We start from the raw sequence: 27,213 nt of genomic DNA on the forward strand, positions 1-27,213 counted from the left end.
TTTCAGACATGTTTCAAATACCCTATTGCAGTCCTTTATGGGCATTGCCCCTCCTCTGGCACTTTCCCATAGCCCTGGGAGGAGAATATTAATCATGGGTTTGTCATCCCAAGTAAATAAGCATTCCCAGTGAAAGCCATGCTCACAAACATCTGCATCTAGTGTTTATTAAGGACTTGGCACTTACTGGATAAAACAGGATATCAGCTGAATTCAGTAATTGTGTGTTGTTTTAGTGAGCAGGTGCTCTAGCTGAACTTGTCCATTATAAGCAGGTGATGATTTGTGAGGGTTTTTTTAAGTATAAATTGCATGTTTAGTTTGCTGATCTCATTCAGAATGGGAGTGTGGGAAGGGCTGCCTGGAATTACTGTAATGATTTGTTAGTACTTCTACTGGCAAACTGATCTTTTTCTTATTGCTCACCTCAGATGTTTTACTGATTTTCCTCCTAGAGATCAGTTTTCAGCACAGATTCTGGCTCCAGTTTCAGTTCTGCTGTTCAAGGCACAGAATGCTTTAATGTGGTGTCACTACCCTGGCTGGGCTCTGTGCATGTGAGGGATGAGTTCACACAATTCCTTACAGCAGGATTATCTCTGCTGAACACCTAAAGCACTAAGACTTAGCAAGATTTATGGAACTATTAAGGATGAGCTATCAGGTAGATCTCCTGGATGATAATATTCATCGTTGTGTTCGTACAACTGCTCCTTCAGGAAGGTCACAGAGGAGGAACAAGGTGGAATTAATGCTTTGAAAAACAAAAAAACTTTGAGGAGTGTCCCGCTCACCCTCAGTACATCTGCAGGTGAGTTTAAAGAGCACTGACAAGAGATCAAGAGATGGAAACTGCCACAGCTCCCTGAGTGCTACACATCCAGCCTGAGGGCAGTGGGTTTCATCACTTCTGCCATTTTTCCCATTTTTGCCTCACTTTCTTTTCTTTTTTTGTGTCAGCACTGCCCTGGAGGTCACTATGGGGCAGGGCTGTGGAGAACTCCCAGCTCTCATCTTGTGTATCTTCCTCAGGGCTCCTGGTGAGTGAACATCCCTGCTGGTGCATGCCTCAGGTGCCAAGGCTTGAACAAATCAAACCTTTTGTGCTTCAGCCACCAAGCAGCCAAGTGACAAATGTGCCTCATCTGTGGTGGCTTCATAACGTGGCCTCTGAGCTCTGTGAGACCACCCATGGTACTGCTGTGTGCCTCTAACACCCAGTTCTTTGGGCTTCTTGTAGCCATGTTCAAAGCTGAGTTTAAGCTGAGACATCAATGTTTTTGTGGTCTAAAATATTAGTAATTAATCTGAATTCGTAGTGTTCCTGCCTTGGAAGAAGCTTTTACTTTAACAGCCTTTTTTTCTTTCTTTTTCTTTTCTTTTTTTTTTTTTTTCTTTTTGGAAAATGTTATTTTAAGTAGATCAGCATGCTGAAATTTGCATCGTAAAAGATTGTTTTGGAACAAAGCAGGATCTAATGAGCATATAGTAAATCCCTTGGCTCTGCAGCAAAGCCACAATAAGCATAATAGCTCTCACTGAATGAATCCCTTGCAGCCTAAGAGCTTTTTTTCTTTAAAATGAAATAGCAACCCTGCAGGATTTAGTGTAGACAATATGCAAAGATCATTTAAGGGTCTGCTGTGGAAAGAGAAAACAAATGAGGATGGCTCCACTTAGGGTCCTTTGAAAAGACCCTTTGTGATCACTTCATTAGTCAGTCTGTTTCAATATTTTCTCATTCAAGAATGACTTTATTCTAATTGAAGCATCAATAAATCCCACTCTTTATTCTCCCTCCCTGTGGTCTCAGCTAAAATGTCAGGAAGCATGTTATCATTTTTCAGCCTTCTTCCTGAAGGCTGAGCACACAGTAAGTGATATTTCATTAGCAAAAGGCTGGAAGTGTGAACTGCTGGTATTGCACAAGAAAGTTGAGAACTCACTTTGGTGGAAAAAAGAAAAAGTTTAACAACTTTTTATTTTCTCTCTGGCTTAGCTCAGGTGACAATTGAAGGGAGATGCTGTTGGAGGGTTAATTTTGTGCTCTTCAAGAGATTTCTGTGGCCGTGTGAACACCTCTATGACAAGCAAGGCATCCCTAATCTGACCTAAGGTATTCTTGCTGATCTTCCCCTGGCACCTGCCAGAGATTAAGTGTGGTTTGGAGATTGCTGCCATGCTCAGCTGATCTTGGGCACTTTCTGTGGGCTGGACTGTGGCAGTGAGTGTCCTGTTCTTGTGTTCCAGCTGCTGAGCTGACTAGCATTGCCTGGTGCTTTGGTGCAGGTTCATAAAGCACTGTCTGGAAAAAAGGGGTATTTTCCTAAGAACTTAAATGTTGCAGGAGCTCAGCTGCAGATTTTCTCATGTAAGCTTAGTGTACATAAGACTTTATCCCTTGCTGGGGTTTGAACTTAGAGGGAGATTTTCTCTATGGTCTTTTGGGATAAGTGAGGAGAAAAAACCTAAAGCAATCACATGAAGGAGATGTGAGGAACAAGAATAACAGGCTGGTCTTTAATGCTGTTTCATAAATCCCATATAGACTGTATTTTTCCAAGGCCAATTTGTTGAATTTTAACAGTTGTAGTACAAACAGGATCTGTGCTGGCATATTTAAAGAAATGACTGACAGTGATTCTATTGATTTGGGGGGAAAAAAGTTGAGTAAATTTGTAAGAAAGCAGAAAATTATTCTCATCAAATGCATTCTGAAAGAATACATTATGAGAAGCATCTGCCTGGGACAATTAGCAAACTACATTAGAGATACCAAATTTCATTTACTTTATAGAGGAAAAATGATTTGTGCTTGCAAAACACAACATATATGGATGGTACTAGACCAGAAGAAATCTGCAGCCTCTTTTAGACTGGAGGAGAATTCAGAGAAAATGGAGTTATTATCTCCAGTCTATGAAGTTTGAGGGTTTGCCTCAAAGCAGTCTCTTTCCTACGCCTGTCATTTACGTGATAGGAGCTGTTAACATCTCCTGGAGCATTCCGAGGTGCCAACACTCATTAATTTGCTAAGAAAAACAAACTTTTAAAAATGAAAACCTTGCTCTTTGGCTGTCCTTTCTCTCTTCTCCCATTCCTCTGTGCTTGCTTGCCTGCCAGACCCTGAGCAGTGATGTCAGGGAGACTGGAGCAGGGGGAGCTTGTCCAGCATCACTGCACGGACTGAACTTCCCTAGCAGGAAACAGGAATTCCTGAACCACCACCACCACCTTTAGGAGCTTGGGATATTTTATTCTTTGCCATTTGAAGTCCATGTGCAAAGCTCAGGGTCAGGCTGCTCTTCTTGCCTTGAAGGGGTTTTCAGTTTCCATCCCCCACCAGCAAGGCATTTCAGAGAGTCTGAAATTTTCCTTGCAGAAGAGAGATCTGCTTCTTCCCCAGACACGCTCTTTTCCAAGATGCATTACCCTTTGTAAAAGTTGTGCAAAATATGGGTTTATGGAGATGGGATTAGTGCTTAAAGCATATGGGGCATTTTTAATATCATTTTAAATCCTATCTTGTCCCTCACACAGCAGCCAGTCTATTAATTTATCAGCCCTAGTTCTTTACACACAAAGTTTATCTTTACAGCAAGATAGCAGTTGCTGAGTGTGAGTTTCTCTAGAACATGTTTCAATTTCTTCTTGCTTATCTGTTTGCCTCTGTACGAGGGTTAACAGAAGGGCTTTATCTTCTCTCTGTTGTCACATCTGAGATCTTAACTGGCTTGAGGTTCTGTGTAACCTCTAAGAAACATGTGAAGGACAGCCTCTAAATTTGCCACTGAAGAGCCACCAGACAAATATAAAACATGCGTGTGTTGAGTGTCTCATTGCAAGAATGTTATTGTTCCATTGCCTTTTTTTTTTCTTTAAAGCAAATCATCTGTAAATACCAGAAAACCCAAAGGGATCAAAGCTGAGAGGTGAAAGTCCAAAAAATTCTAACAAATTTTAAAGGCTAATCAAGTACCTGTGAAAAAATTCTTTTACTTTTCTACAAAGAAAAGGTATAATTTTGAGTCTGCCATGAAATTCACATTAAATGACTCTGCAGGAGGATTTTGCAGCACACCCTTGAACTCTGCTGTAATAGTTGTGGGAAAAGCAGTAAGCTTCCAAGTATTCCTCATTGGGACAACTGAAATATTGATAAAAAAATAATCATAAAGCAGTAATACTAGAGTCAAACATATCCTAAAGACTTTTATGGCTGCACTTCTCTATCCTTCATATCTCTTCTTCTCTCTCCAAATTAAGTTCTTGCTGTTTGAGCCAGAAAAAAAAATCATGAGGAGAGCCCCAGGTGAAATTCAACCCTCCAAAAATCATTAGTGCAAAACCACTGCTCTGTGTTTCCAGCCTTCCAGGGCAGCAGGAGTAAAGGATGGGTACTGACACACGTAGGGTGGGAAGACTCCTAATAACAGAATTAACTTTCATTTTTGAGGTTTTGTCACACTCCCTCTACATCTGCTGTGAGCAGATTATCTGCAAACTGCTTTGAGCAGGAGTTGAGAGCAAAAAGGAAGGATTGTCACCGAGTCAATGTCAGGATCAGTCAACCAAGGACCCTTTTGGGTCCTGTAATTTGAAAGCATAGGTCAAAAGTTTATCCTGAAACCTCTGACAAAACAAAGACTGGTGGATCTTGAGATGTGATTTCTTCCTTTGTCCAAGTCTCTTTTTGGCAGCTATAAGTCTCTCTGATGTAAGCTGGTTTGTCCCAGCACGGAAAGATTTTTGCTCAAGAAGTGCACCATTAACTAGCACAGGCTATTTTGAGAAGTGACAGTTGGGACTTTTTTAAACCATAATTATGGCAGCCTTTAAAGACGATGATAAAAATGCAGTTGATGAACAAAACGGGACCATGTGATTAATTTTTCCATATGATGTGTTTGATTATGACAGCTCCCCAGTCTCTAACAGCTTCCTATGTGAAGTGAAAAACAGAGAGAGAGCACTTTATCTAGCACAGCTGATTAAATATAACTCTCTAGGCAGCTCTGAGAATACGTGCAGGAAAGAATATCCATGAGACTCCATTAGAAAACAAGAAAATGTCAGGCTATAAATTACTTTGGAAGATCAGTTTTCAGTGAACTATGTAAATTGTCAATATCAGAAATGCAAGAACACTAAGTGTGCAATATTCCTATTAATTTTTGGTTTCTAGGGTGGGCACTAGAAGAATTGCCACATCCCTTAAGAACTGGAGGACAAGTACAGAGCTCCCATGCTTCAGATGGGAAAGGATTTTATTGTCATCTTTCAAATATACTTTGAAGAATCTCTTCTGATTTAGACCTTGTTGGTTCATGGCTGGCTGGAGAGAGAGATGAACAACAGCAGGTTTTTAAGAATTAAGAGTTACCTCTATATTATTAGAAAAGCTGGACTAACCCCAGCTCTCCTGGAACAGTCAGGTTTTAAAAGAGACCAACACGTTGTAAATGCCTGGATTGAACGTCATTGGAGCTGCTGTGGCATCTATAAACCTGCGGTGTTGAGAGGATTGTCTGGGACTGGTGTGTCCATGAAGACAGGAGGGTACAAAAGTGTTGGCAAAGGGTGATTATTTGGAAGCAAATCCTCCACACACTGAAGTGTCCTTTCCACAGTTACACATTCTGGGATACCTCATCTCTCCAGCTGCTTAAATCAAAGGTCTATTTGATGGAAAAAAGAGTTGTAACAGAGAGTCTGAGACTTTTCTTCTTCTCTCTCACTGAGCCCCAGGGTGTTTAAACTGCAAAATTCACAGCAAGGTACAGAGTTCTTAAGGACCACAATCTTTACTTCCAGTCTGGGTTTTCAAAGTTAAAACTGTCTCCCCAGCTTTTCCTTCATACTGATGCCATTTTTATTTTTACCTATTGATTTTGCTTATGGTGAGATCATCTGTGCCAAATTAAATAACCCTGTGCAGTCACTCCAGTGTACACAATAATGTGATATTCAATTTACAGAGCACCAAGTCCATAGAGAGGGAAGAGCCCTCCCTTTAATTAGCAACAGCCTCTTGGGAGCTGCAGCTGCTCTCTTGCCAGTGGCAAATATTAAATCCCAGGAATAATATTTAAAGTGCTAAAAATGGCAAATATTAAATTCCAGGATATTTCTGAGCTCTGACATTCGCTCTGCAGGACATGATGCTGTTGGAAGCAGGTCTCACCTGCAGGGCAGGAGAACACATCAGCAATGTTCTCTCTATGTGTATTGCCAAGATTTAGGAATTGATTAGCCCAGCTCTACTTCCTACTTAGTGGTGGCCAGGCTTGTTTAACTCTTTTTAACTTAATTTTTTTTAAATCCTGATAAAGATGGTTTCAATCTTCAGCAGAAAGTACTTGGGGGAAAATGCATTACCTTGGAAAATTTCTTCTTGTTTGGCAAGAATTAAAGCTTGGCACCCTATTAGCCTTTCTAAATAATGTACCCAACCTGCTTTCAGAGAACTTTGCTGATGCACAATTGAGGCCATGGTAGACAGGACACGGCTTCATCTCAGATTTCCTCTGATGCATAAAATGTGATGTCCAGCTGGCTGCTGCATAAATAAACATTTTCCTGTAGGACAGCCACACCTCAGGTGTACAGGAATAGCTGATAATTGGTGTCAGTAAATCATTATAGTGCAAGCCACAAACATAATCACTCAGTTTGTAATTTACTCCTGATGGGGGTACTTGTTCTTCTCAATACTTAATATGTCTGTTTATAGAAAAGTTGATTGAGATAATTAGCAGTAAAAATGCCAAGGTAACACGCTATGGTAACATTTAAATTGCCATCAATTTTGTTTATAGCAGCCTAAAGAGTAGTGCTGAAATTAGAAATTAGCTACAATTAGCAAATAAATTGAGTGTCTCTTGGAATTACTTGATCATGTCTTAAAATGTTGCACAGTGAGATGCTCACAGAGGCAAAGCTGAGTCCCTGGGCTGCTCAGCTGCACCAAGTCAAGGAGAACACATCTTGCTTTGCTGCTGCTCCTGGCCATCCATGGAGCCTGGGCTGCTGCCCCACTGTAGAGGTTTGATGAATGTATGCTGTGAAGCCAAAAAAACCCAAAATTGCTCTAAGGGATTTGTCTCTGCATGGGGGAAAAGAAGGTGGAGTGGGATTTTCAGCGATGTGCAGCCTTGTGGGGAGCAGCTCAAAGACTGTAACCCTTCCACCAGCTCAGTAAATGAACCTTGAGACGCACATTTACTGTTGGCAGCTCCATATGAGAGGAATAACTTGGGCTGGAAATGTGTTTTTATCCCGGAAGATAAGCCACAGATACAGAAGGCAGTTTCCTCTGATTGCCTGAAATGTGTCTCTTTGGAGGGCCTCAGGCATCATTTTATGTTCACAGTTAGAAATAGTTTGCTTCCCCCAGTAAGGTACTTTAAGGATCCTGCTTGATAAATGTTTTACAGAGGCATGTAATTATTTTCCTGGCATAATTTCATAGTTTGATGTGGAAAGAAATGTGTTGTCTGCTACTGTTAAAATGGGTCATTAAGTGCAGTTTTGAGAATGAAAAGAGGACAGGGATCAACCAGTTTCAGGATCAGCTGCTGACTCACCTCTCTCACCTGACTCATAGAGTAAAAGTTTTCTCATTCTTTCACCCTTTGTTAGAAGCAGACAGGGAATGGTTTTCTGCCTTTCAACTCTGTATCCAGAGAGGAGAAGGTGAGCTGAACATCCCATCCTCCTCCTTCAAGCACAAGTCTCGAGTGTTCACCCAAATCTCACACGATGGCTCTCAGCTGCTGGGATCTTGCCCAGTTTTGGATGCACATGTTTGATTCTACTTCAGAAACTCTTCTATTTAGTGTAAGTTTAAGTTATTATTGGGCTGAAAGGGAAGGAGACAAAATCTTCACCCTGTACTTAGCCAGGGCCTTAGCCTGTACTGTGCTGAAAGGGTGTGAGGATACTGAGTCAGGTCTGTGCTCCACTGAACAGCACCTGATCCTCATGAAGTGAAACAGGAGACCTTGTCTGGCCTGGAAAGAAATGACCACAACTGAGGAGCTGTGCCATTTGTCTGGGATGTGGAGAAATGGTGGCATGATGATGTTCACCTGGTGACACACAGATATCTGACTTCTTTCCCCTGTGCTCCACATCCAGTTCTCTTTCTATGGGATTGGAAATGCCATTCTTATCCAGGGAAACATCCCCTGCTGGTGTTAAAAGTTACATATTCCGATAAAAAAACCCAAGTCATCTGGGGTAAATTTCAGCATCTTCTAAGGAAGAAAAATTTCCTTGAGTATTTTCTGGCTGTTTCCTTCCTTCTTTCCTCCTCTACAGCAGATGTTGACTCTTTAAAGAGCAAAATCGGGCTGAGGGGAAAGAGAAGAAGTGACTGTCAGGGAAAAGCAGTCCAAGGGATTATGGATGGGACACACCACAGCCAGACCCCTACTGAGAGCTGAGCACCAGGATCAGACAGAGTGAGAGTTATCTGGCCTGAGGCTGCTGCTGCCTTGTTTTATTGTGTTTCCTTCAAAGCCAGGTGTCTGTGTTCCCTGTGGATTTCATCTGTGAAGAATTTATCACTGATAAATAACTGTTTGTGTTGAATTTACAGATGAGCTAAACTGTTTTCTTTAATGTTGCAGTTAAGTAGCTTTTTGTTTTCAGGTTTGTGTGAGCACTGGCATTCAAAGGAAATAAATCTGTCACTCAGATAATGTACTTGCCCTTGGTACCAAAATACATAAATAAGAGTTACAAGGTCATTAAGCATATCAATAGAAAGAAAAATGTGCTGTGCATTAAACAGCTGACTGCCAGGCTGGGTTGGGCACATAGCTGTTACTAAAGTTACTGCTCATTTCTCCTTCTGATTGTGAAAATCACTAAATTCTTCTTCTTTTTCTTTTTTTTTTTTAGCACTTCCTCTTTGCATTGGAAACCCTCAGCACACATCAGTCCATATTTATGAGCTGTGTGTTTTTCAGTGTATTCCATTTATCAAATGTAAATTTCAGTGGCCAGTGATTTACTACACAACTGTTTGGAAAGCAGCAAGTAAATATTACCTAACAAAGTATTAAAAAAAGAAAAGCCAGAGCAGAGATTTTTATTTGCCACTTCCCAAGCACTTTATCTTTGTCCTTGAAAAGGCAGGTTAGGTGGAGAATGCCCCAGTATAGTTCTGGAATGCATTTTGTTTGAAAATGTGTTTTTATTCTCAGTAAAAGGCAACCTTGGAAAGTACTGGATTACTGCTTATATTTTAATATCTTCCATTTTCAAACTTTTCTACTAGGTGCAGACCTGAAGGAAGATGGATCCATAAGCCTCCCACACTCTGCATCACTCCAGATCTTGCTGATGCAAAGAGACAAGTCCTCATTGTCCCCTGCCATGGAGCTCAGACAGTAAATAATCAGCAGGGAGCAAATTGCACAGTGTGGGTTCCATGGTGTCTGGGCAGGCTGGGTGACAGAGTCCCTACTCAGCCCCTATAAGCCCTCTTCATCAGCTCAGGGGTACAGAGATAAGATGATGAGAGGTCTGGAGCACCTCTCCTGTGGAGACAGTCTGAGAGAGTTGGAGATGTTTAGTCTGGAGAAGAGAAGGCTCTGGGGTGACCTTAGAGCCCTTTCTATACCCCATTCATGTGTCAAACACAGCCAGATGACACAGCTGATTTTTGTTGAAGTTTCAGTAACAAACCCTAGATTAAAATAGCACCCACGGCAGAGGTTGCCACCTCACAATTTGTTCTCTGCCTGATGGTCCCAAGAACACAGATATTGTGGTGAAGGACTTCTCTCTTTATGGCTTCTAAACTTATGTACCTAATGGAGCCATCTGCATCCCCTCAGACCTACCTGCCGTGTGCAGCGAGAGGAGAATTGGGCGCTCCTTTTGAACCGACCAGCAAACACCCTACACACAGCACCTGCACAGAAGCACTTGTATTGCCTCTAGAGGGGAAAAAGGAGCCACGTGGCTGTTTTCTGTGTCCCCCCAGGTGTGGCAGTGCGGGGGCAGCATGGAGGTGCTGCCCTGCTCCCGCGTGGCGCACATCGAGCGCACCAAGAAGCCCTACAACAACGACATCGACTACTATGCAAAGCGCAACGCCCTGCGCGCCGCCGAGGTCTGGATGGATGACTTCAAGTCACACGTCTACATGGCCTGGAACATCCCCATGGCAGTAAGTACAGCCCACACTTTGTCCTGAACACAGGCAGAAACACGAAGCTGCTCCCATTTAGCTCTTGGAGGTGAAGGTGTTACTACAGCTGCGCGAAGTGGGCAAAGCTCAGGGAAAGTGCTTTGATGCATGCTCACTATGGAAAATTCTGCCAGGAGAATTTGGTTCCTCAGTCTGAGTTTAGTTGTGCACTCAGTCCTGACTGGTGTATGCAGTGACACAGATTTATACTTTAACCAGAGCAAAATGTCTCAGGTTTATGTGCTCCCCCAGAAGTCGTTAATTTGGGGCGCCGTTAAACTCTGAGGTGTTCATATGCAACAACGGTGGGGACAACAGAAATGTCCATAAATAAATATCATCATTCATTGTGAGACTCAGTAGACCTCACCAGCATAAAAAACAAAGTATGCAATAAAAGAATCACACATTAAATAGTTTTATTGTCCACAGGCTGAGAGGTGCAATGTGGGCACGTTCTGCTTCTCACTGTGCATATGAATTGTAGATGGCATGTGGGGGCCTCAAGGAATCCATGTAATATAAATATTAGATAAACTGTAAGTTCCATTTATCACTTAGTTCTGTAAGTATATCACATGCTACATCTGCACTGAGCACAATTCTTGAAGAAAAGAGTTTTATGTTATATCCCAGCCAGGTGGAAGCTGGCTATTGGTGTGTTCCTTGGCTGTGTTTGCATCCAAATTATCATGTGAAGGGGCACAGGGAGAGCAGCTGAGGGGTAACATACACTGATTTGTAGGTAAGGATGGTTTAGTTAACCCTTACAGCAGGGATTTGGCCAGAGCTGAAGCAAATAGGAACAGGAATGTTTCTATCAGAACAGGAAAATATGCCGACCCAGAGGTGTCTGGGAATATTCAGTTATGACCTGGAGTTCATCAAAGTCTTGTCAAAGGCTTCATTAGATTTAGTCTGTTCTAAACATCTACTCATACTTTGGTACCTAGTTAATACATGAAACCCCATTTTTGTTCTTTCCCCTTACAGTTTTTAAAATACACATTTTAAAGGAGCAGTGTTTCCTCTTTGTCCATTTGATGTCTGAATATGCCAGATATTTTCACAGCTCTAAATTCACTCACTGCTGTTCAATATTGGACACTCTGTGCAATGTGGTTTTGGTGACTTCTTTTGGCACAAGAGGTAATTGCAAAGAATTATTTTGCCTTAACAAAAGGCAATACTGCATCACTTTTTCCACGCAAGATTTCTTTGACAGTAGGAGGAAGACAGTGCAGTGTCCATTAAAATTTATGAGCATTTTGGCCTTGTCTGAAGACATAAAATACACTTGCTAAAATGGTCAGTTTTCAATTAGGAGATGAAAAACTAACCTCTGTAAATTTGCTTGCTTGATGACAAGTGCAAATGAATTCTGAGAAAAGATGATATTTAAATAAGCATTTACAGCAAAACATGATTTCCTTTAATCTCTCTGAGATTACTTATTGATGCAGTTTTTCTGCACTGAGCTGTACAGCAGAGCTTTTAAAAAGATCCAGGCATATCTACAATAAAAGACATAAAATCAGCAGAAGTACTGAACATTAAAATTTCCTTTTCATAAAATAAATTGATTGATTGATAAAATGTGCATCATAAAAATAAGCCTATTAGCTCTCAGGAAAAGGAAGCTGTTAGTGTTCATGACATTATTCACTGTACTATTCAATACAGAGGACAGAAATACTGTAGTTTTGGCATAAGCTATCACAAAAACCTTCTGCAGGGGAATTAGAAACCTTGCTAGCTGGTTAAAAAGAATATGTCCACAAAGTAAATTCTGTGGACATGTCATTCTTGTGCCATCACACTGTAACCTGCCCATGGTGACTGCAGCTGCCACAGAGGGTGAGCACAGCTCAATTTGTTTTCATAGCTGCTCCATTTGCTGCTCTTGTGCTCTGTAGAAACAGCGCTGCAGAAAAGGGCACTGTATTGCCTCATTTTAAATAGGGCAGAAAAGAGGCAGGTAAAACACATGCATTTTCCCATACCACAAAGCCGACCCAAATTACCTCTTCTATAACTTACATTCTCAACTTCTCCACATTAACTCTTCTTCCCACCATCTTTGTCACAACTCACAGGTTACTGAGAATGTGTGCATAATGTTTTTCTAGATCAGCAGATGGTCTTGGGCACACCTGCAAGATCATGTTCCTATAACCTTCAGCAGCAGGTCAGCACAGCTTTATTCCAGTTAACCAAATACTTGGTACATCCCCACTTATGATTTATTCCTCGACAATTTTAGTGACAAAGGAATCTTGCATTGGATGATTTATTGCACTGAGTGCCTTGGAGGATTGCTCTCCTTCCACGCAGCCTCAAGTATTACGTAAATTAACATCCATTTGAATGGATGCTGCACTGAGGGCTCCTGACAGAACGTGCATCAGCAAGCAGCAGTGAGCACGGCAAGCTCTTTATGTGGCAAATAGGAAAACCTGTTCAGTGTTACACTTGTATTCTCTCCTGAAAACCAGGCATCTGTTGGGGGATCTTAATAAACCCTGAGCTAAGATTTGCTGCTGTCTTGGAACCCTGCATTGGAAACAATCTGTAAAATGTACAGATATTCTTCTGGAGGAAAAGCACAAGGCACTTCAGAGAGATCTCATGCAAAACTCCCCAGTTTCAGTCCATTTGATTAATATAGTGTCGGAAAAGGTTTTTGGATGAGGTAACTCTTACTGTCTTAATGTTGAACTGTGATGATTTATAACACTTTAAATCAAGAGACTCTAACTCAGGACCCACCAGTTTTAAATGGCTGACTTTGTTCATATTAACTTGAATCTTTCAGCCTGTGTCTTTCATGGGATTTGTATTTAAATATGAATTAAATTCTGAAGTAGAATTATAAAGGTTTTGAGTTTAACTGCATTCTATGGCTCAAGTCTGCAAATGAGCTCCAGTTCTAGTAAAAAGTGAATGCTGGTCTATATAAATGCGTAATGATTTTTGAGCAGCTTTGCTTTGAAGTTTTAACAGATCTGTTCTGACATCATTTACTTCACTGAATACTCAAATCTCTTACTGGAGTAAAGCATGACCAAGCTGCCATATTTTAGGTCAGAATTACTGCCTAAATTCTAAATGAATCTGAAAACAAAGGCTTCAGGATTGATTGAAAACACTTAGAACTGCTGTAAGTAACAACATTCTTACTGTATTCTTATTATTTTGATTTATTTTGGGGGTTTGCTTGTTCTTTATGCTCCTTTTTCCACTGGCTTTCATTAATATTTATTGTCTGCACTCAACACCAGCTGTTTGATGAGCTGCTGCTTACAACAAAAGAAGGAAAAGAGGGAAATACAGCTTGGTATACAAAATGAACTCCAGTTTGATTTTAGTAAAGATAGCAACCATAAAGCCAGTGCAGTGAGATTTCTTTATGCGTTTTCTGCTTTGCAGAACCCCGGAGTTGACTTTGGAGACGTTTCTGAAAGAATTGCTCTGCGACAGCGGCTGCAGTGCCGGAGCTTTAAGTGGTACTTGGAGAACGTGTACCCTGAGATGAGGGTTTACAATAACACAGTCACTTATGGAGAGGTACAGCATGTCTTTGGAAACACATCACAGCTGCACTCGAGCAGTCCTCTGCTTTCAGAGCTGGCTATCAGGATGTACAGAGCAGTTACACATCAGCACAGCAGTGCTGACAAAAACGCCCTCCCCTCCTTTTAATCAACACTAAGGAGTGTGGCTTTGGGAAGCCCTGTTCCTTTTGTTGGAGGGCAGCAGGTTGTAGGCACACAGTTTGTGGTGATTGGGAGTGGGGCTGAGCCCCATCCCCAGTGGGCACAGCTGTGAGAAGCAGGTGAGCCGTGGAGTGCCCAGGGGCACTGAGAGCCACAGAGGGAACAGAGGGCACACAGGTGCCCTGCATGAACATGAGGGGTAAAAGAGGTTGGGCTGAAGAACAAGAAGGGCAGATGCTTGAAGCCTTCTGAAGTGACCTGATGTTACTCTGTATGGGTTGAAGCCTTCTGAAATTGTATGGTGATATTCTGTGTATCGTGGCCATCTCAACTGCGGTATGCTGCAGCACAGGTGGAATCATCCTTACTGACAATTACACGCAGCCTCCTTGGCTCTCATTTTAAAACACTGAGATATAAGTTTGATCCAATCATTTTCCCAAATAAGATGCCACAGACATCATAAAGAAAATGTCAGTGGTCAACAGAGCTCAGAATGTCTACATGAGCTGAAATTAAATCCGAAGGCAATATAATTTTCCACAAGACAGCTAAATGGAGACTGTTCCTTCCTCTTCCATTTGATTGACTTCATATAAAAATAAGTCAAGCACTTGAGACATTGATACAAAGTGCAGGTTTTATCCCATAATATCACTTTGCATCCTAATATAACTATCCCCATCAGGAACTGAGAAAAGACGTTGAGTAAATTCAAGAGGAGCTGTTGGTATCTGTCAGCTCTGAGAAGGTTGTTAACAGTGAAGAACATTGGCAGAAGTGCCAATGTTGTGTCAATTATACCAGACCCTGAGCAATCTGGGCTCTAAAATAAATTTTGTTCCTCTTGAGCTGTCATATAGAAGGTTCTTGAGTCAAAAAGGAAGTTCAGTGATGCAAATATCAAGTTCTTTAACATTTTTAATAGAATAGAGCCACACAAGGTATTTACCTGTTACAAACCAACCTTGGTCCTTTTCAGTCTTTAGGCTTCATCCTGATGACATCAAACTTGTTGTAAAGTACTTCTGGTTATTTTCCTTGAGGAAAAGATGTCTGAATTTTTGTGAGTTTCAAGAAAAAGAAATGTATTGAGTAGATGTGAGACAGATTGAAGCAGTAGTAAAAATATATTTCCTAGTGACTCAATTCCCCTTTTTTTAAAGCCATCTCATAAAGCTGTCTCCATCTTCTTTAGCCTTTATAGCACTCAAGCCATAAAATAAACCTCCTGAAATTTAGTTGTTGGTGGGCCCCCTTATCCAATTGGATTCCCTGTTATGCTTGTACACTATAATATGAAGGACTATATACTGATTTTTTTCTGACACCTTATGCAGCAGCTGTTTCTAAATTATGGGGGTGGCCAGACAGGTAATTCACAGTCTAAACCAAAATTGACCTGTTGAGTCTTTTGAGGTGTCTGTCTAAATAACTTCTTGTTTACGATATCTCTAAAGTTTTCTATGTTCAAAATATGTGTGTAATGCTTCCAGCCTCAAGAGAAAGGCTGGAAGGATTTTCACAAGAGCTCCATCCCAGTTTTTATAGACTTGTAAATTCTTCTTGTCTAGGGAGGCACAGGAATTTTTTACTTCCTTGGATCTCTGAACCTGTGCCCTTTCATAAAATGTGCTTTATGTCACTTCTGTACATAACAATGTACTATATTTTCAGTTCAGATAAAAAATTTTCACGTGCTTTTTTGGTTTTATATCAGCAATAGGAAGAAAGAAAAGCATGTCACATCCAACATCAATCCTGGGTAGCTCCTATCCTGTTTGTCAAGCCACATTCTCAACATACAGGGTCAAAATTCATGTTTGCACTTTGGCAATTTGGAGCAAAACTTGGCCTGAGTTTCTTAGGGTGAATTTTAGGAACTTCTGATCCTTGAGTAATTGCCAAAAATGTACATCTGACCCAAGGTGTGTAAAGACAGCAAGTTGTCCAAATAATGTCTTTTCCTGGAGCAGATTCACTGCTGGCACCCTGTCATAGCTGAAGGAGAAGCATGTGTCCCTCAAAGAGCAGTTTTACATAGCACTTTTTTCAGGAGCTGTAGCACAGCTGAGATCTAGCTAGACTGGACTAAAAGAGGGATTAATTTCCAGCTGAAATGTTTTCATTCTGATCTGGTTCTAGGTGCGGAACAGCAAAGCCAGCGGCTACTGCCTGGACCAGGGGGCCGAAGAGGATGACAAAGCCATCCTTTATCCCTGCCATGGAATGTCCTCCCAGGTAAAGGGTGAAAATCCCATCATGAGTGAGAAACCTTGGACTTAGAGAATATTCAGAAGAAACAAAGAGTAAATGGATGTATTTAGGTTGAATTTAGCAGTATAATTCCTAAGCTGCAAAGGCAAATGTCTGGCTTTATCCCAGTCTTGTCAGGTGCATTTTCCAAGGCTGTCCAGCATGTGAATCCATACTTTGAAGTTGCCAGTTAGGAAAACAGAAGAATCACATTACTTTGTTTAAATAACAGGGATCCACTGAAGATTAATTAATTTAGGTAGTCTGTGTGAGTGAGCAGTTCTTCTTGCTATAACATGACTTATTCATGGTACCTGTTTAATTTAACTGGATCTTGGTCCAACAGGCTACTGGGCAGAAATTATTTATCAAGCTGCTGATTTGATTCCCCAAGTAGGCAAAAAGTTAAGCACATATTTAACATCAACTTCAAAGGGAATTAAGAATATCCTATAAGACTTTCTAAAATAGAAGATTTCTTTTTTTTTGTCAGTCCCTGTGCATATTATTATTTTCTTTCAGATGTCTGAAGATTTTAAAATGACATTTCTTCTTTCCATGCTCGTAGTGATTTTACCTCTACAAGTTGGATATTATTTAAATCCAGGACTTGAGCTTTTTCTGAAATGCAATTCTTGTTTCTTTTGAAGTAGCATCTGAATCAAAACTATATTAATGAACATTCTCATGTGTGAATAAACTCTGACCTTATCAGGCTTAACAATTATCCGGGGTTCAGACATGCATATATTGATTGGGAGTCCTGGCTCGTGCATCACCACGGAGGTGAAGTGAGACAGACAGTAATTCCTGCTGGCACAATGTCCACCTTTGGCAGGATCATTATGGAGTATTTGACTGACACTCTCCAAGTAGAGGTGGAAGGAGCAGCCTTTGAATAAGGTAACAAAATAGCATTGCTTAAATAGATGTAAATTAGCTTCTCAAGAAGACTCTCATTAGAGATGTCAAGGCGCTCAGAGAGAGCTCAGTCTCCTGCTCCATCCTAATCGGAACAGAAAGTTGCAAATTTAAGTCCTTCCTGAAAGTCCCTTAGCAACATCTAATCTCTACCATAGTGTGCTAGCACTCAGAAGAGTAATGAAATAAATGGTTCTGACTGTAATTTATTTTGCAATTTAAGTCCTTAACCTACTTGTTTGCCTCCATGATTCCTGTTTCACAGAGTAGGCTTTGACTTTGACTTCAGGAAGAAAATAGATGAGGGCACAAGTTACAGTGAATTTTTCCCTTTAAAACAAACAAACAAACCAACAAAAAACAGGAAAAGGGTTTTCATTCTGCAAGAAACACCAAGTGAAGGCAGAGGTGATGTTTTATTCTAAGTTGAGTATTTCACAGACAAGCATGGGTTGAAGCCACTCAAATGCAGCCAAGTTAATTAATGATTACACAGCTGGAAAACTTCTATAATCTCACCACAATTTACAAAATTAATTCAGTGCGAGAACCACAGCTGCACAAACCCTAATCAAGGATATTCAAGCACACAGCATGAAAGGTGTTGACAGCAAGCATTTTAATATATTAAATAAACATTTTTAAAACCTCTCTTCTAATCAGCCTGGGTGAGCATAGTTGTCTGCTGCATTTAGCTTTCCATTTCTGACATTTTTCATCTCAAGGATAGGACATAAAATACCCCTACTGAGCCAAGATTTGGGTTATTTGTACATGCCTACAGAATGTAAATTCCTATAAATATGGAACTCCCTTTCCCCAGTTGGGTTATCACTGTTGTTCATATGTCCTACCAATGTGAAAGCCTCTCCCTGTTTAGCTACAGCACTGTTTGTTTTTCATACTCTTCAATTCTGACAAGCAGATTACCAGTGATTTTAGTGTACACATGGTTCCACTGAAACCCACCCAAGTCAGGCAGGTGTTTAAAGAAAGCTGATTAGGAATAAGATTACTGTTCATCTGTGATAAAATGTTCTTTTTCTCTGTGTCTTACCCTTCTGTTTCCCTTGGATGCTGTTGTCCTGCATTACAGTGGCAAAATAAAACCACTCCACTGTGTCTGCCTTTCCCTGTGTGTATTTTCAAGACCAGTTTTCACCCTGATAAATCACATCTTTGTAATGATATCAGCTTTAAAATTTCTTTATTCAAACAGGGACAAACTCTTTTATGGATACTCTGGAATGCATTTAGCCTGAGTTTACATCAATTTAGTTTAATGAGTTTGACTTGAGTGAAGTCATTGTAAGCTAACAGCTAAGAATATCCAGACAAGGTTTTGCATCAGTCTGAGTCGATTTCAAAACCTACTACAGCAAAGTAGTGTCCTTTTTTTATGTGTTCATTGGATCTGAAGTTTGAGTCTAATGGCTTTCAGGAAAAAAAACGTTTGCAAATACTTCTGGGAGAAACAGTCCAGGGCTACAGAATATTTGTAAATAAAGAAATATATTTGGAGTCTCAAACTGCTCTGCCTCTGTGTGTGGCTTCCATTGTGCAATCAGCTGCAAAGCCCAGTGGTACTATACACTTTTGTTGTAAAATAAATTTAAAAAAAAAAAAAGTGAGTTTTTTTAAATAACAAATACATGTATCTATTTTTTAAAATAACAGATACAAACCCCCCAAAAGTGGAACATGTTGTTCTGGAAGCTTCATAGAATGGTTACAGGGCATGCATGTTTTGAACCATCTGAGAGCACTACACAGCCCCAGTGGAAATATTCACTGTCTCAGAGCCTGCACAAAGTGCTGTGATGTGGAGTTGATTATATGGTATTTGAAGGAGAGGAGAACATAATGAAATGGCATCTTGGGATAGAAGGGCCAGGGTGAACAGCCTCCCTGCCCACCCTCCTCCCTTCCCTTTCACAGCAGAGAGAGGGGAGGCACTGCAGCTGTGAAAGAGAGAACTTCCTCTGCATTGAGAACGACCAGGAGGAAGGGAGAGCTCCCTGCTCGGATTCCTGGGGCTGCAGCTGCACAAACAGAGCGAGAGGAGATGAAAGGCTCTGCTTAAACTGTTGCTAGAGGGCAGGTATTTCACATTTTGCTGGGTAGAGCTGTGACTGCCCAGATTTGTGTGCAGGGCAGCAGGGTGGATGAACAGGTGCTTTCTCCACTTGCAGGAAGTGGTGGGTGGGATTCTGGAGCAAACATGGAAGTTTGATAACCTGTGATCTGTTTGCCTTGAGGGGACAGGTATTCTGGAGATGTAGGGTGTTTGGGATTCCTGCACTGCTCACTGTTTCAGTTCCTGTGTCAGCTGACAGCTTGTCTTAACTGCAGGGCTGAGGAACCATTAAAGATTTCCTTTTGCCTGGAGAGCAAGAGTGAGAGAGAGAGGTTAAATTTAGTGTGGAAAGCTACCAGGCCCATCCTGGTAACTGTTTCCTACAAACAATTACCTGAATCATCTAGTGCTTTTTTCACTTGACTGGAAGTTAGCAGAAAAGGATGTTTTTGAAATTAAATCCTCCCTCTAAAGCTGCCATTTTCATACCACATTAATATTCCTGGAGGATCATATTCCATAGGCAGCAGCACTATTTTTGATCCAGGTGTGGTGGCTTTGATAAACAACCTTTGCCATCTTTTGCATTCTGCTCAGATTTCTGAATGTTGAAGGGAAAACTCTCCTATCTTACATCAGTAAAGCAGATGGTATCAGGATTAGATCTTGAGTATTTAATAGAGCACTTGGCTTCAGTGTCATTTGAATCCTTCAGCTTTTGCTAGATAAAAGAGTGAAGGTCCATCCCAATGTGATGTATGAAAGTGTGCTTCTGTTCTGCAGCTTGCAATTTGGAGTGTGTAGATACCTAAGGATCTCAGCCCATCAAAACCTGCACAGATTTTTTTTTTTTCTTAAATTCATAAGATTTAGTAATTTTTAACAAAGGGAACTTTGTAATTTGATTTTGGCTGGTTGGCACTGGGAATGGATTTGATACATGTATCATGCCCACAGTCCTAACCTAAATAGGATTATTTCTTTGTGGATATGTTAGTGACACTTCAGATCAAGTTTGAACACAGGAGGTATAATTTTACTTGGCTGTATCCCAGTTCCTGCTTTCTATCTTATAGTAATAAGCAACTTATTTTAATGCTTATTTTATTTTCACAGTTTATGTTGTCTCTAGGAAGTTGAGACAGGAATTCTTTGGAGAGAGATGTTATTAATCATATAGTAGTTTCTTGAAACTTAATTTCTGGTCTGATTTTGCAGAAGCAGGCTCTACAGCTTTCCTATTTAATATGGTCTGAACTGAGATAATCCTTTGTGGGTGGGTTTTTTTAGAATTCTATTTTATTGCGGAATAAGCCTAAGTTTTCATGACTGTTGGAACAGCCAGAAAAACTTGACAGAAAGTGCAGATTCAGGAAATTAGGCCCATGCTGTTCCATTTGTCTCAAGATTGTACAGATAAGAGTCTCCTGCACGGAGCCATCCCTGACCCTGTTGAGCTGTAACACGAACTGCCACTTCCAATACTGCAGATAGTTTAGAATTGAGTTAATGCATCTTCCACTTCTAAAGCCTAAGCAGGACTGGTCCTTTCTGCTTTGACAGGCTGCTCTATAACAAAGTGCATGGCCACTGTGATACAGAGCACATGGAGCTCTGGCTACTGAGATTCTGATGACAAAGAATGTTTTAGACCATTTTAATACCAGTATAGAAAATGCTGCTCATCTCAAAAAGGAAAATCGATCCCATCCTGCAGAGCAGACAGCCCATTATGAACAGTGCTCCTGATTATGTACATCAGGCAAAACCAACAAACTTGTAGGGCAGTATTTCAGGACTACAGAGAAATAATAAAGACTGCAAGATGAATACATTTTCTGGTCAGTGTTTCAGCCGTACCTCTGCAGTTCATTTGAATTCTGCTGAAAACCCATTAAATAGAAGTGTGAAATATACAGTCTGGTTTTATTTAAGTGAAAAAAATAGAAGACAAAATGTTGTGTTTGATTTGCATTTTTTTAAACAGCTCCTTTTTATGTGAAAAAACAAAGTTAATTTGTCTGACCTGGCAGTTTCTTCATATTCTGAATTACTCTGCTTGCTTGAGCTTATTTTACATATGTCACTCCTAACCTCAGAGTGGAAAAAACCCCAAAAGTGTCTTGATTAAGTGTGTCCAGACTGTGCCATGACAAAGGCGTTGTTGATACCCAGAGCATGCTCATGTGGTTATGTCTCTGATGTAGGCTCTCTTTTACCTCTGTGCTTCACATGGCTGCTCTGAACAGAAGTGGCAGGTGGGAAAATGAACACATACTATGTCAAAGAGCATCTGGTCTGGGAGCAAGTAGACCATGCTCTTTTTACCACCAGCAAGAAATGATTATTCACAGCATGATTCTTCTGAGGTTAATAAGGATGGCAGTAGAAAGCCAGACTCTAATTTGAGGGGTTTTTTATTGACTCTTAATGATATCTCACACACTGGTCAGTGGCATCCAATAAATGGCAGGCACTTCTGACCTTCCTTCCCTTTCTTGTTAAGTAATTTCAGCCATATAACAGCAATAGGACCAGACAGGCAGTGAATTTCCTGGGTGGTAATTGCATTTCTTTGGTGGCTCAGATCCTCGCCCTGCAGCATCCAGACTGACAGCACACAAGCCACGTAGCTGACTCCACTCTGCAGTCTTTTGGCACCTGGGTGTTGCACTTACAGAGTAAGAAGGGCAAAATATTATGCTGGTTTAATGACTCTGGGTTTAAGTACAGAAGTGAGAAGTAGATAAGTCTGATTTGACGTATTGGCCTGCTGCCAAATTAGCATCGTGCATTTTCACTTTAATGTGCTTTACACAAAACTGAAATACCAGAGTGTCATTCTTTATTATGTAGGCCTGAAACATATGTTAGCAAATTTGCTGCCATTTCCCTCATGGTTTCTTTTTTTCCTCTCATATTTTTGGATATGGGTTGCATGGTTGGATTTTTTTCAGTAATGTTTATTTACGAAAACTAATTAGACTTGTTGCTATCAATAGCCTCTAACAGAGCTCTTAAGAACAAACTGCAAGACAAAATTGACATCGTGTCCTTGTTAAATCAACTCCTGCTGAGTGGGCATGATTTACATATTGATTACTTCACTTCCTTGATTGCCCTTTTTGCAGTGACATAGTGGGTGGGGAGTGGTGGGGAGCAGAAGTGTGGGAGAAGGGAACGTTGTGCTCTATGTTTTACCAACATTGCCAAGATGTGCCCTTGAGCAGCATGTGCCAGACCCAGCGTGCAGCAGAACCAAGGACTCCTCAACAGCTCAGAACTCTCCTTTCTCCCCCAGCTTGTCCGCTACAGCTCAGAAGGTGTCCTGCAGCTGGGGCCACTGGGCTCCACCGCCTTCCTGCCCGACTCCAAATGCCTGGTGGACGATGGCAAGGGCAGGACACCCACCCTCAAGAAGTGTGAAGATGTCCTGAGGCCAGCACAGAGGTTCTGGGATTTCACACAGGTGTGGAAGAGCTGAGGAAACCTTGACGAGATGAATTACAGAGGAATGATGCCAAGGAGGTCTTTGGAGGGCTACACCAGGAATTCCCCCCAGTATTTTTTGAAATAGTCAGATACATTTTCCATAGATCATGTGCTACCCAGGAATATTCTTTCATTATTACTAGAAATTTTGGAGTATGATTTCTAGGAATTTTTACTTATCCTGTTTTGGAATATTCTCAATTTCTGTCCTGATTGTCAAGAACATGCTTGTAATTGTTTACTGTCCAAGAGGTTTTTGCATTTAGAACTTTTCTAGAATTTTTCTAGCACCTTTATAGGCATTTTTTTTAAGATCTAGAATCTTCAAATCATTTTTAAGACTTTCAAAAGCATTATTACAGTCTCTGGGATTTCCTATTTCTTGGGCTCTGTAGGGATTCACTAGTGCTTTTTAAAGATTTTATAGTGATTTGGGGGGATTTTTCCAGCAATTCATAAATGTACAATTACCAAGGAATTGTTTTGGTACTTTTGTTATATTAGCTAGCTTTTCCTAGGAATTTCTAGCATTTTCTGGGCCATTTATCACTTGATATATACAGAAATGCATTTTATAATGGTTTTTAAGGATTTAAAGATCTAGCACTGTTTTTTCTAGTCCATACACTTTGTTTGTTCCTTCCTCTAATATTTTTTTTCCCTTTTTTTTTTTTTTCTAGAATGGTCCAATCATCAGCAGAGACACAGGCCGTTGTCTAGAAGTGGAAATGTCAAAGGATGCAAATTTTGGGCTCAGATTAGTCGTACAAAGGTGCTCGGGGCAGAAATGGATGATTAGAAACTGGATCAAACATGGTCGGCACTGACTGTGGGGCTGAGCTGCCTCTCCTGCTGCTGTCCATTGCTCAGTGTGCCATATCTCGTGAGGCATTTGTCTTAAAGCAAATTAGTTTGAACAGGTCTTGGCTCTCAAGAGTCCTCCATTGTTGGGCATTCCAAGGAAAGAAAGAAGAAAAAGGAAAGCAGACACACCCATGCCCTGTTTGACTCTTCCTTGCTCCAGCAGATGATGTGGGAAGCTTAATGAGAGTTTTCTGTTGATTTGGAAATCTTGTGAAGACCAGAACACAACAGGAAAGTGGATTCCTTAAGCTCTCCTAGGGGAATTGACAGATCTTTCTATGCTGAGTTCAAAGGAGACACTCCAATACTGCCTCAAAAAGAGAGTTCTCTGATGGGTAGCTTTTTAGCTTTAAGTTTTGGACTGGTGCACAACTCCTACGGTGAATAATTATGTGCCTTTTTTATTGTACTTCGTATAAAAGAGGACTGGAAAAAATCCTACCTTTTCAGCATGTCTGGTTCATTGTACTAAACAAGAAAATCTGTAAATAACATTGGAAATATATTATAATATATGATACATTTCAAGGTTGATTGTTTAGGAGTCTCTGTTTCTAGAAAGAGACTGTTCTGCAAATGTTTACAGGTGGTTCTCAACCTTTGAGCTGCTGGAGAGCAGCATTTTAGAGACCTCTTCTAGTTAGGCACAGATAAATGTTGAATAGGTAAAATAACCACATGCTCCGTTATATTGCCACATTTTACATTTGTTGGCTGTAGAGACTTCACAATTTAGCACTTGGATATTTAGCTCTTCTGAGGCAGTAAATGTCCTGGTGGATGGATGGATGGATTTCAGGAGGCCTCAGCTGGCCCCAAAGCCCTGAGTGTGTGTCCTGTCCTGCAGGTCACTGTTGTGTTGTTCCAGAGACTGCCTGGAACAAGAATATTCCAAATCCTCCTTATTCTGGAAATAAGTTGACTGGCTTACGTGCCATCTGTGGAGCTTAAAAACTTGGATCTTCCATTTTGTTTCCCATCCTGTGAAAATGTCAAATGTGAGCAAATATGCTGTGTGAGCACTGTCTAGACAAATTTCCTGAACAAACCAACAAAGTCTTTTCAGCATTTGAAAAACAAACACAAGCCTGGTGATAAGAAGGGAAATTAGAGCAAGAGGTAGGGAGCATATATAAATACTGTTACTCTGAAATATAAATATTTTACTGTAGCTGACCCATTGGCAGCATCTTTGTAAACCTGAATTTAATAATGTATCCAGTGGTTCATGCAGGGTCAGTGCATATGGACAGAGCAGTGACAAGGTCTCATCCAAAAGGCTGTCAAAATTGATGAGCACTGTCATCAGCAGGTTTTGGGTGTGGGTCCATGGCACACAGCTTTTCTGTACAGATGATTTCAGTCATACTGAAGGAGAGACAGAGGTGGTATCTGTTAATTTCACTGTTTAATATTTTATAGTTAAAAAAAAATTGTTTTGTTTTACTGAGCCAGGAAAATAGGTAATTGCAGTCACTGTGGTACCGTGAATCTTGGTGATCTGTTCCTTGAATAACTTTTGCCATTCCTATTTCAAGGCATGCTGAACAAAATTTAATGGAAACAAAGTTAATTTTTCAAGGGCATGATATGTAATAAAATTTTTACTTTTAACATGCAAAATCCATCACGTCTTGTCAAGTCTCGGTTAGTATCTAGAAAGCATATCACTGTTTTGCCCCAATTTTATACTTGAAATAGAGTGTGCAAGATGCAATACAAAGGCAATTCTCCTGGAGTTTACTTGTGGCTAATTGCTGATCTTTATTCATGTCTCATGGACCAGGTTACGCATGAACATATAGAAAAGAGTAATTCTGGGTGAGATTCTAGATAAAAAAATACTTAAAATTCTGTGTTTGTGGTTAAGTTGCACACAACCTTTTGAACAGTGTAATAAGACCTGTAGGGAGAGTAGTATCTTCAATAAATCAAGCAATACTGTATAAAATCACGGACAATCTCAGTATTCAAGCCTTCCTGCAGGTCCAAAACAGGTAGGAAACATCAGGCTAAATATAGATTGGGAACAGCTGCCCTGCATTTAACCTCCTTATGTTAAGCTATCAGACAATTTAAAATTATATTTACCTCTATGCAGCAGATGTTGAAGGCTTTGTACAGAAGTGAGTTTGTGAGTGAGTTTTCATCTTCTCTCCAAATACAATTTCCACCTTTTAAACTGTATGAAAGCTTTATTCTCCTTTTGTTTGCTCTGATGGAGTTTTACTCCTTGAGGGAGGTGAGAAAGCAAAAGAAGGAAAAGATGGTTTTGCCAGGTGAGATTTTGGGGGACTAACAGATCATTCACACCCATTTTTAGTCTTTCCAGTGAGTAAGTGCTAACTATTTTATATGAACGTGGCAGGAATTGGAAATTAATTATACATCAGTATGACCTATTAGAGTATGAAGTTACAGTACTGAACAGAAGCAAATATGCCAGGTGCTTTCTTTTTCCCTTTTATTTTTCCTTGTCTTGAATTAACAATCTAAACTTGATCCTTCATTAGCAGTAGGGCAGCAAGCCTTTCAAACCCTGGGTAAATGAAAAAGGAAAGCTGAATATTTAGAGGAATAGCAGAGTTTCAATCTACTCCCCTGAAAGGAGTCTTGCATGGGCAGTTTGGGAGCTTTGAAGCTGAGAGGACCAGATAGATCTGTGTTTACTGGCAGAGATTTCAAGGGAGATTTCAAACCTTCATCTGGCACCACCATGATCAAAGAGAATTGGGTGTCTTGGAATTTTGCCCCTCAGGGCTCAGTGCAGAGCATTTGACTGTGGCCACACTGTCTGAGAGTGGTCAGTCCTGGCAGGTTTGAGTGCCAAGGCCACCGCCTGCAGGAGGCTTGCAAGAACCAGACTTAGGGTACAAGAAGGAAAGCAGGTTTTTGTGGTAGATAAATGGCTTTGAGATTTACATAATAATATAAAAGAAATCAAATAACTCTTAAAAGGTGGAGTTGGTATTTTATGTGATTGTCATTTTTTTAAGACTTGCTGGAACAATTTCTTATATTTGCAAAACACATCTGTTGGATTAATTTTACTTTATTCTTTATCTGTATGAACCACTGCTTTGGCTGTGGTACTAACATGGTGACTCTGCATGTGAGAGGGTCTTAAATATTCTCTCGTCAAAGGAATAATAATAAAAAAAGCCTTGAGTATTATCTGTTTTAACCAAAGTCTATGGTTCTTTTGTCAGTATTTCACCCCTTAGTATAATCTGAAATCCTGCTTAATGGTGTTCAAATTTTCAGTCTTGCTTCCCACAGTGCAGCATTCTAGATCTCATGAAAAGTATTCAATGCGCTGTGATATATGCCTTGTGGAGAAAATTCAAATCAAAGGCTTTCTATGCTATTTTGTTTGATTTAGGGGATTATGGAGCTAAATACTAGGTCATAGGACAAAAGAATAGAAGGTAAGAAAGTCTAGCACACTGTTGTGAAAGCCAAGCCAGGAAAAATATTCTTTTTTAAGCATGTTAGAGTCCCTAAAAACAAGTTTGAGTCCTAAGGTAATAAAAGCCCTTTCTTTTTTGAGAGCTACAAACTATTTTGCAAGCTGAATTTAATTTTGGTTTGGTTGAATCTATTTGTTTCTCAGCCAGACCTGTCCTCTAGCCTCACTGGCTTGCTGGTTCCTGAAGCATGCAAAGCTCCAATGGGAAGGAAAC

General features: G+C 40.4%; 1 protein-coding gene across 1 annotated transcript in view; it reads left to right on the forward strand.

Annotated features, from left to right (window-relative positions):
- GALNT9 (polypeptide N-acetylgalactosaminyltransferase 9) overlaps positions 1–26,714 on the forward strand; it is a 128,778-nt gene extending 102,064 nt beyond the window's left edge. The window contains exons 7-11 of the mRNA XM_038152293.1: positions 9,998–10,183; positions 13,634–13,771; positions 16,066–16,161; positions 22,476–22,643; positions 23,347–26,714. Of these exons, the coding sequence (XP_038008221.1) occupies positions 9,998–10,183; positions 13,634–13,771; positions 16,066–16,161; positions 22,476–22,643; positions 23,347–23,493 (735 nt within the window). The 3' untranslated portion in view covers positions 23,494–26,714. The remainder of the gene's footprint in view (positions 1–9,997; positions 10,184–13,633; positions 13,772–16,065; positions 16,162–22,475; positions 22,644–23,346) is intronic.
- Positions 26,715–27,213: the final 499 nt, after the last annotated feature.

This window comes from Motacilla alba, chromosome 15 (assembly GCF_015832195.1).
Source record: "Motacilla alba alba isolate MOTALB_02 chromosome 15, Motacilla_alba_V1.0_pri, whole genome shotgun sequence".
NCBI lineage: Eukaryota > Metazoa > Chordata > Aves > Passeriformes > Motacillidae > Motacilla > Motacilla alba.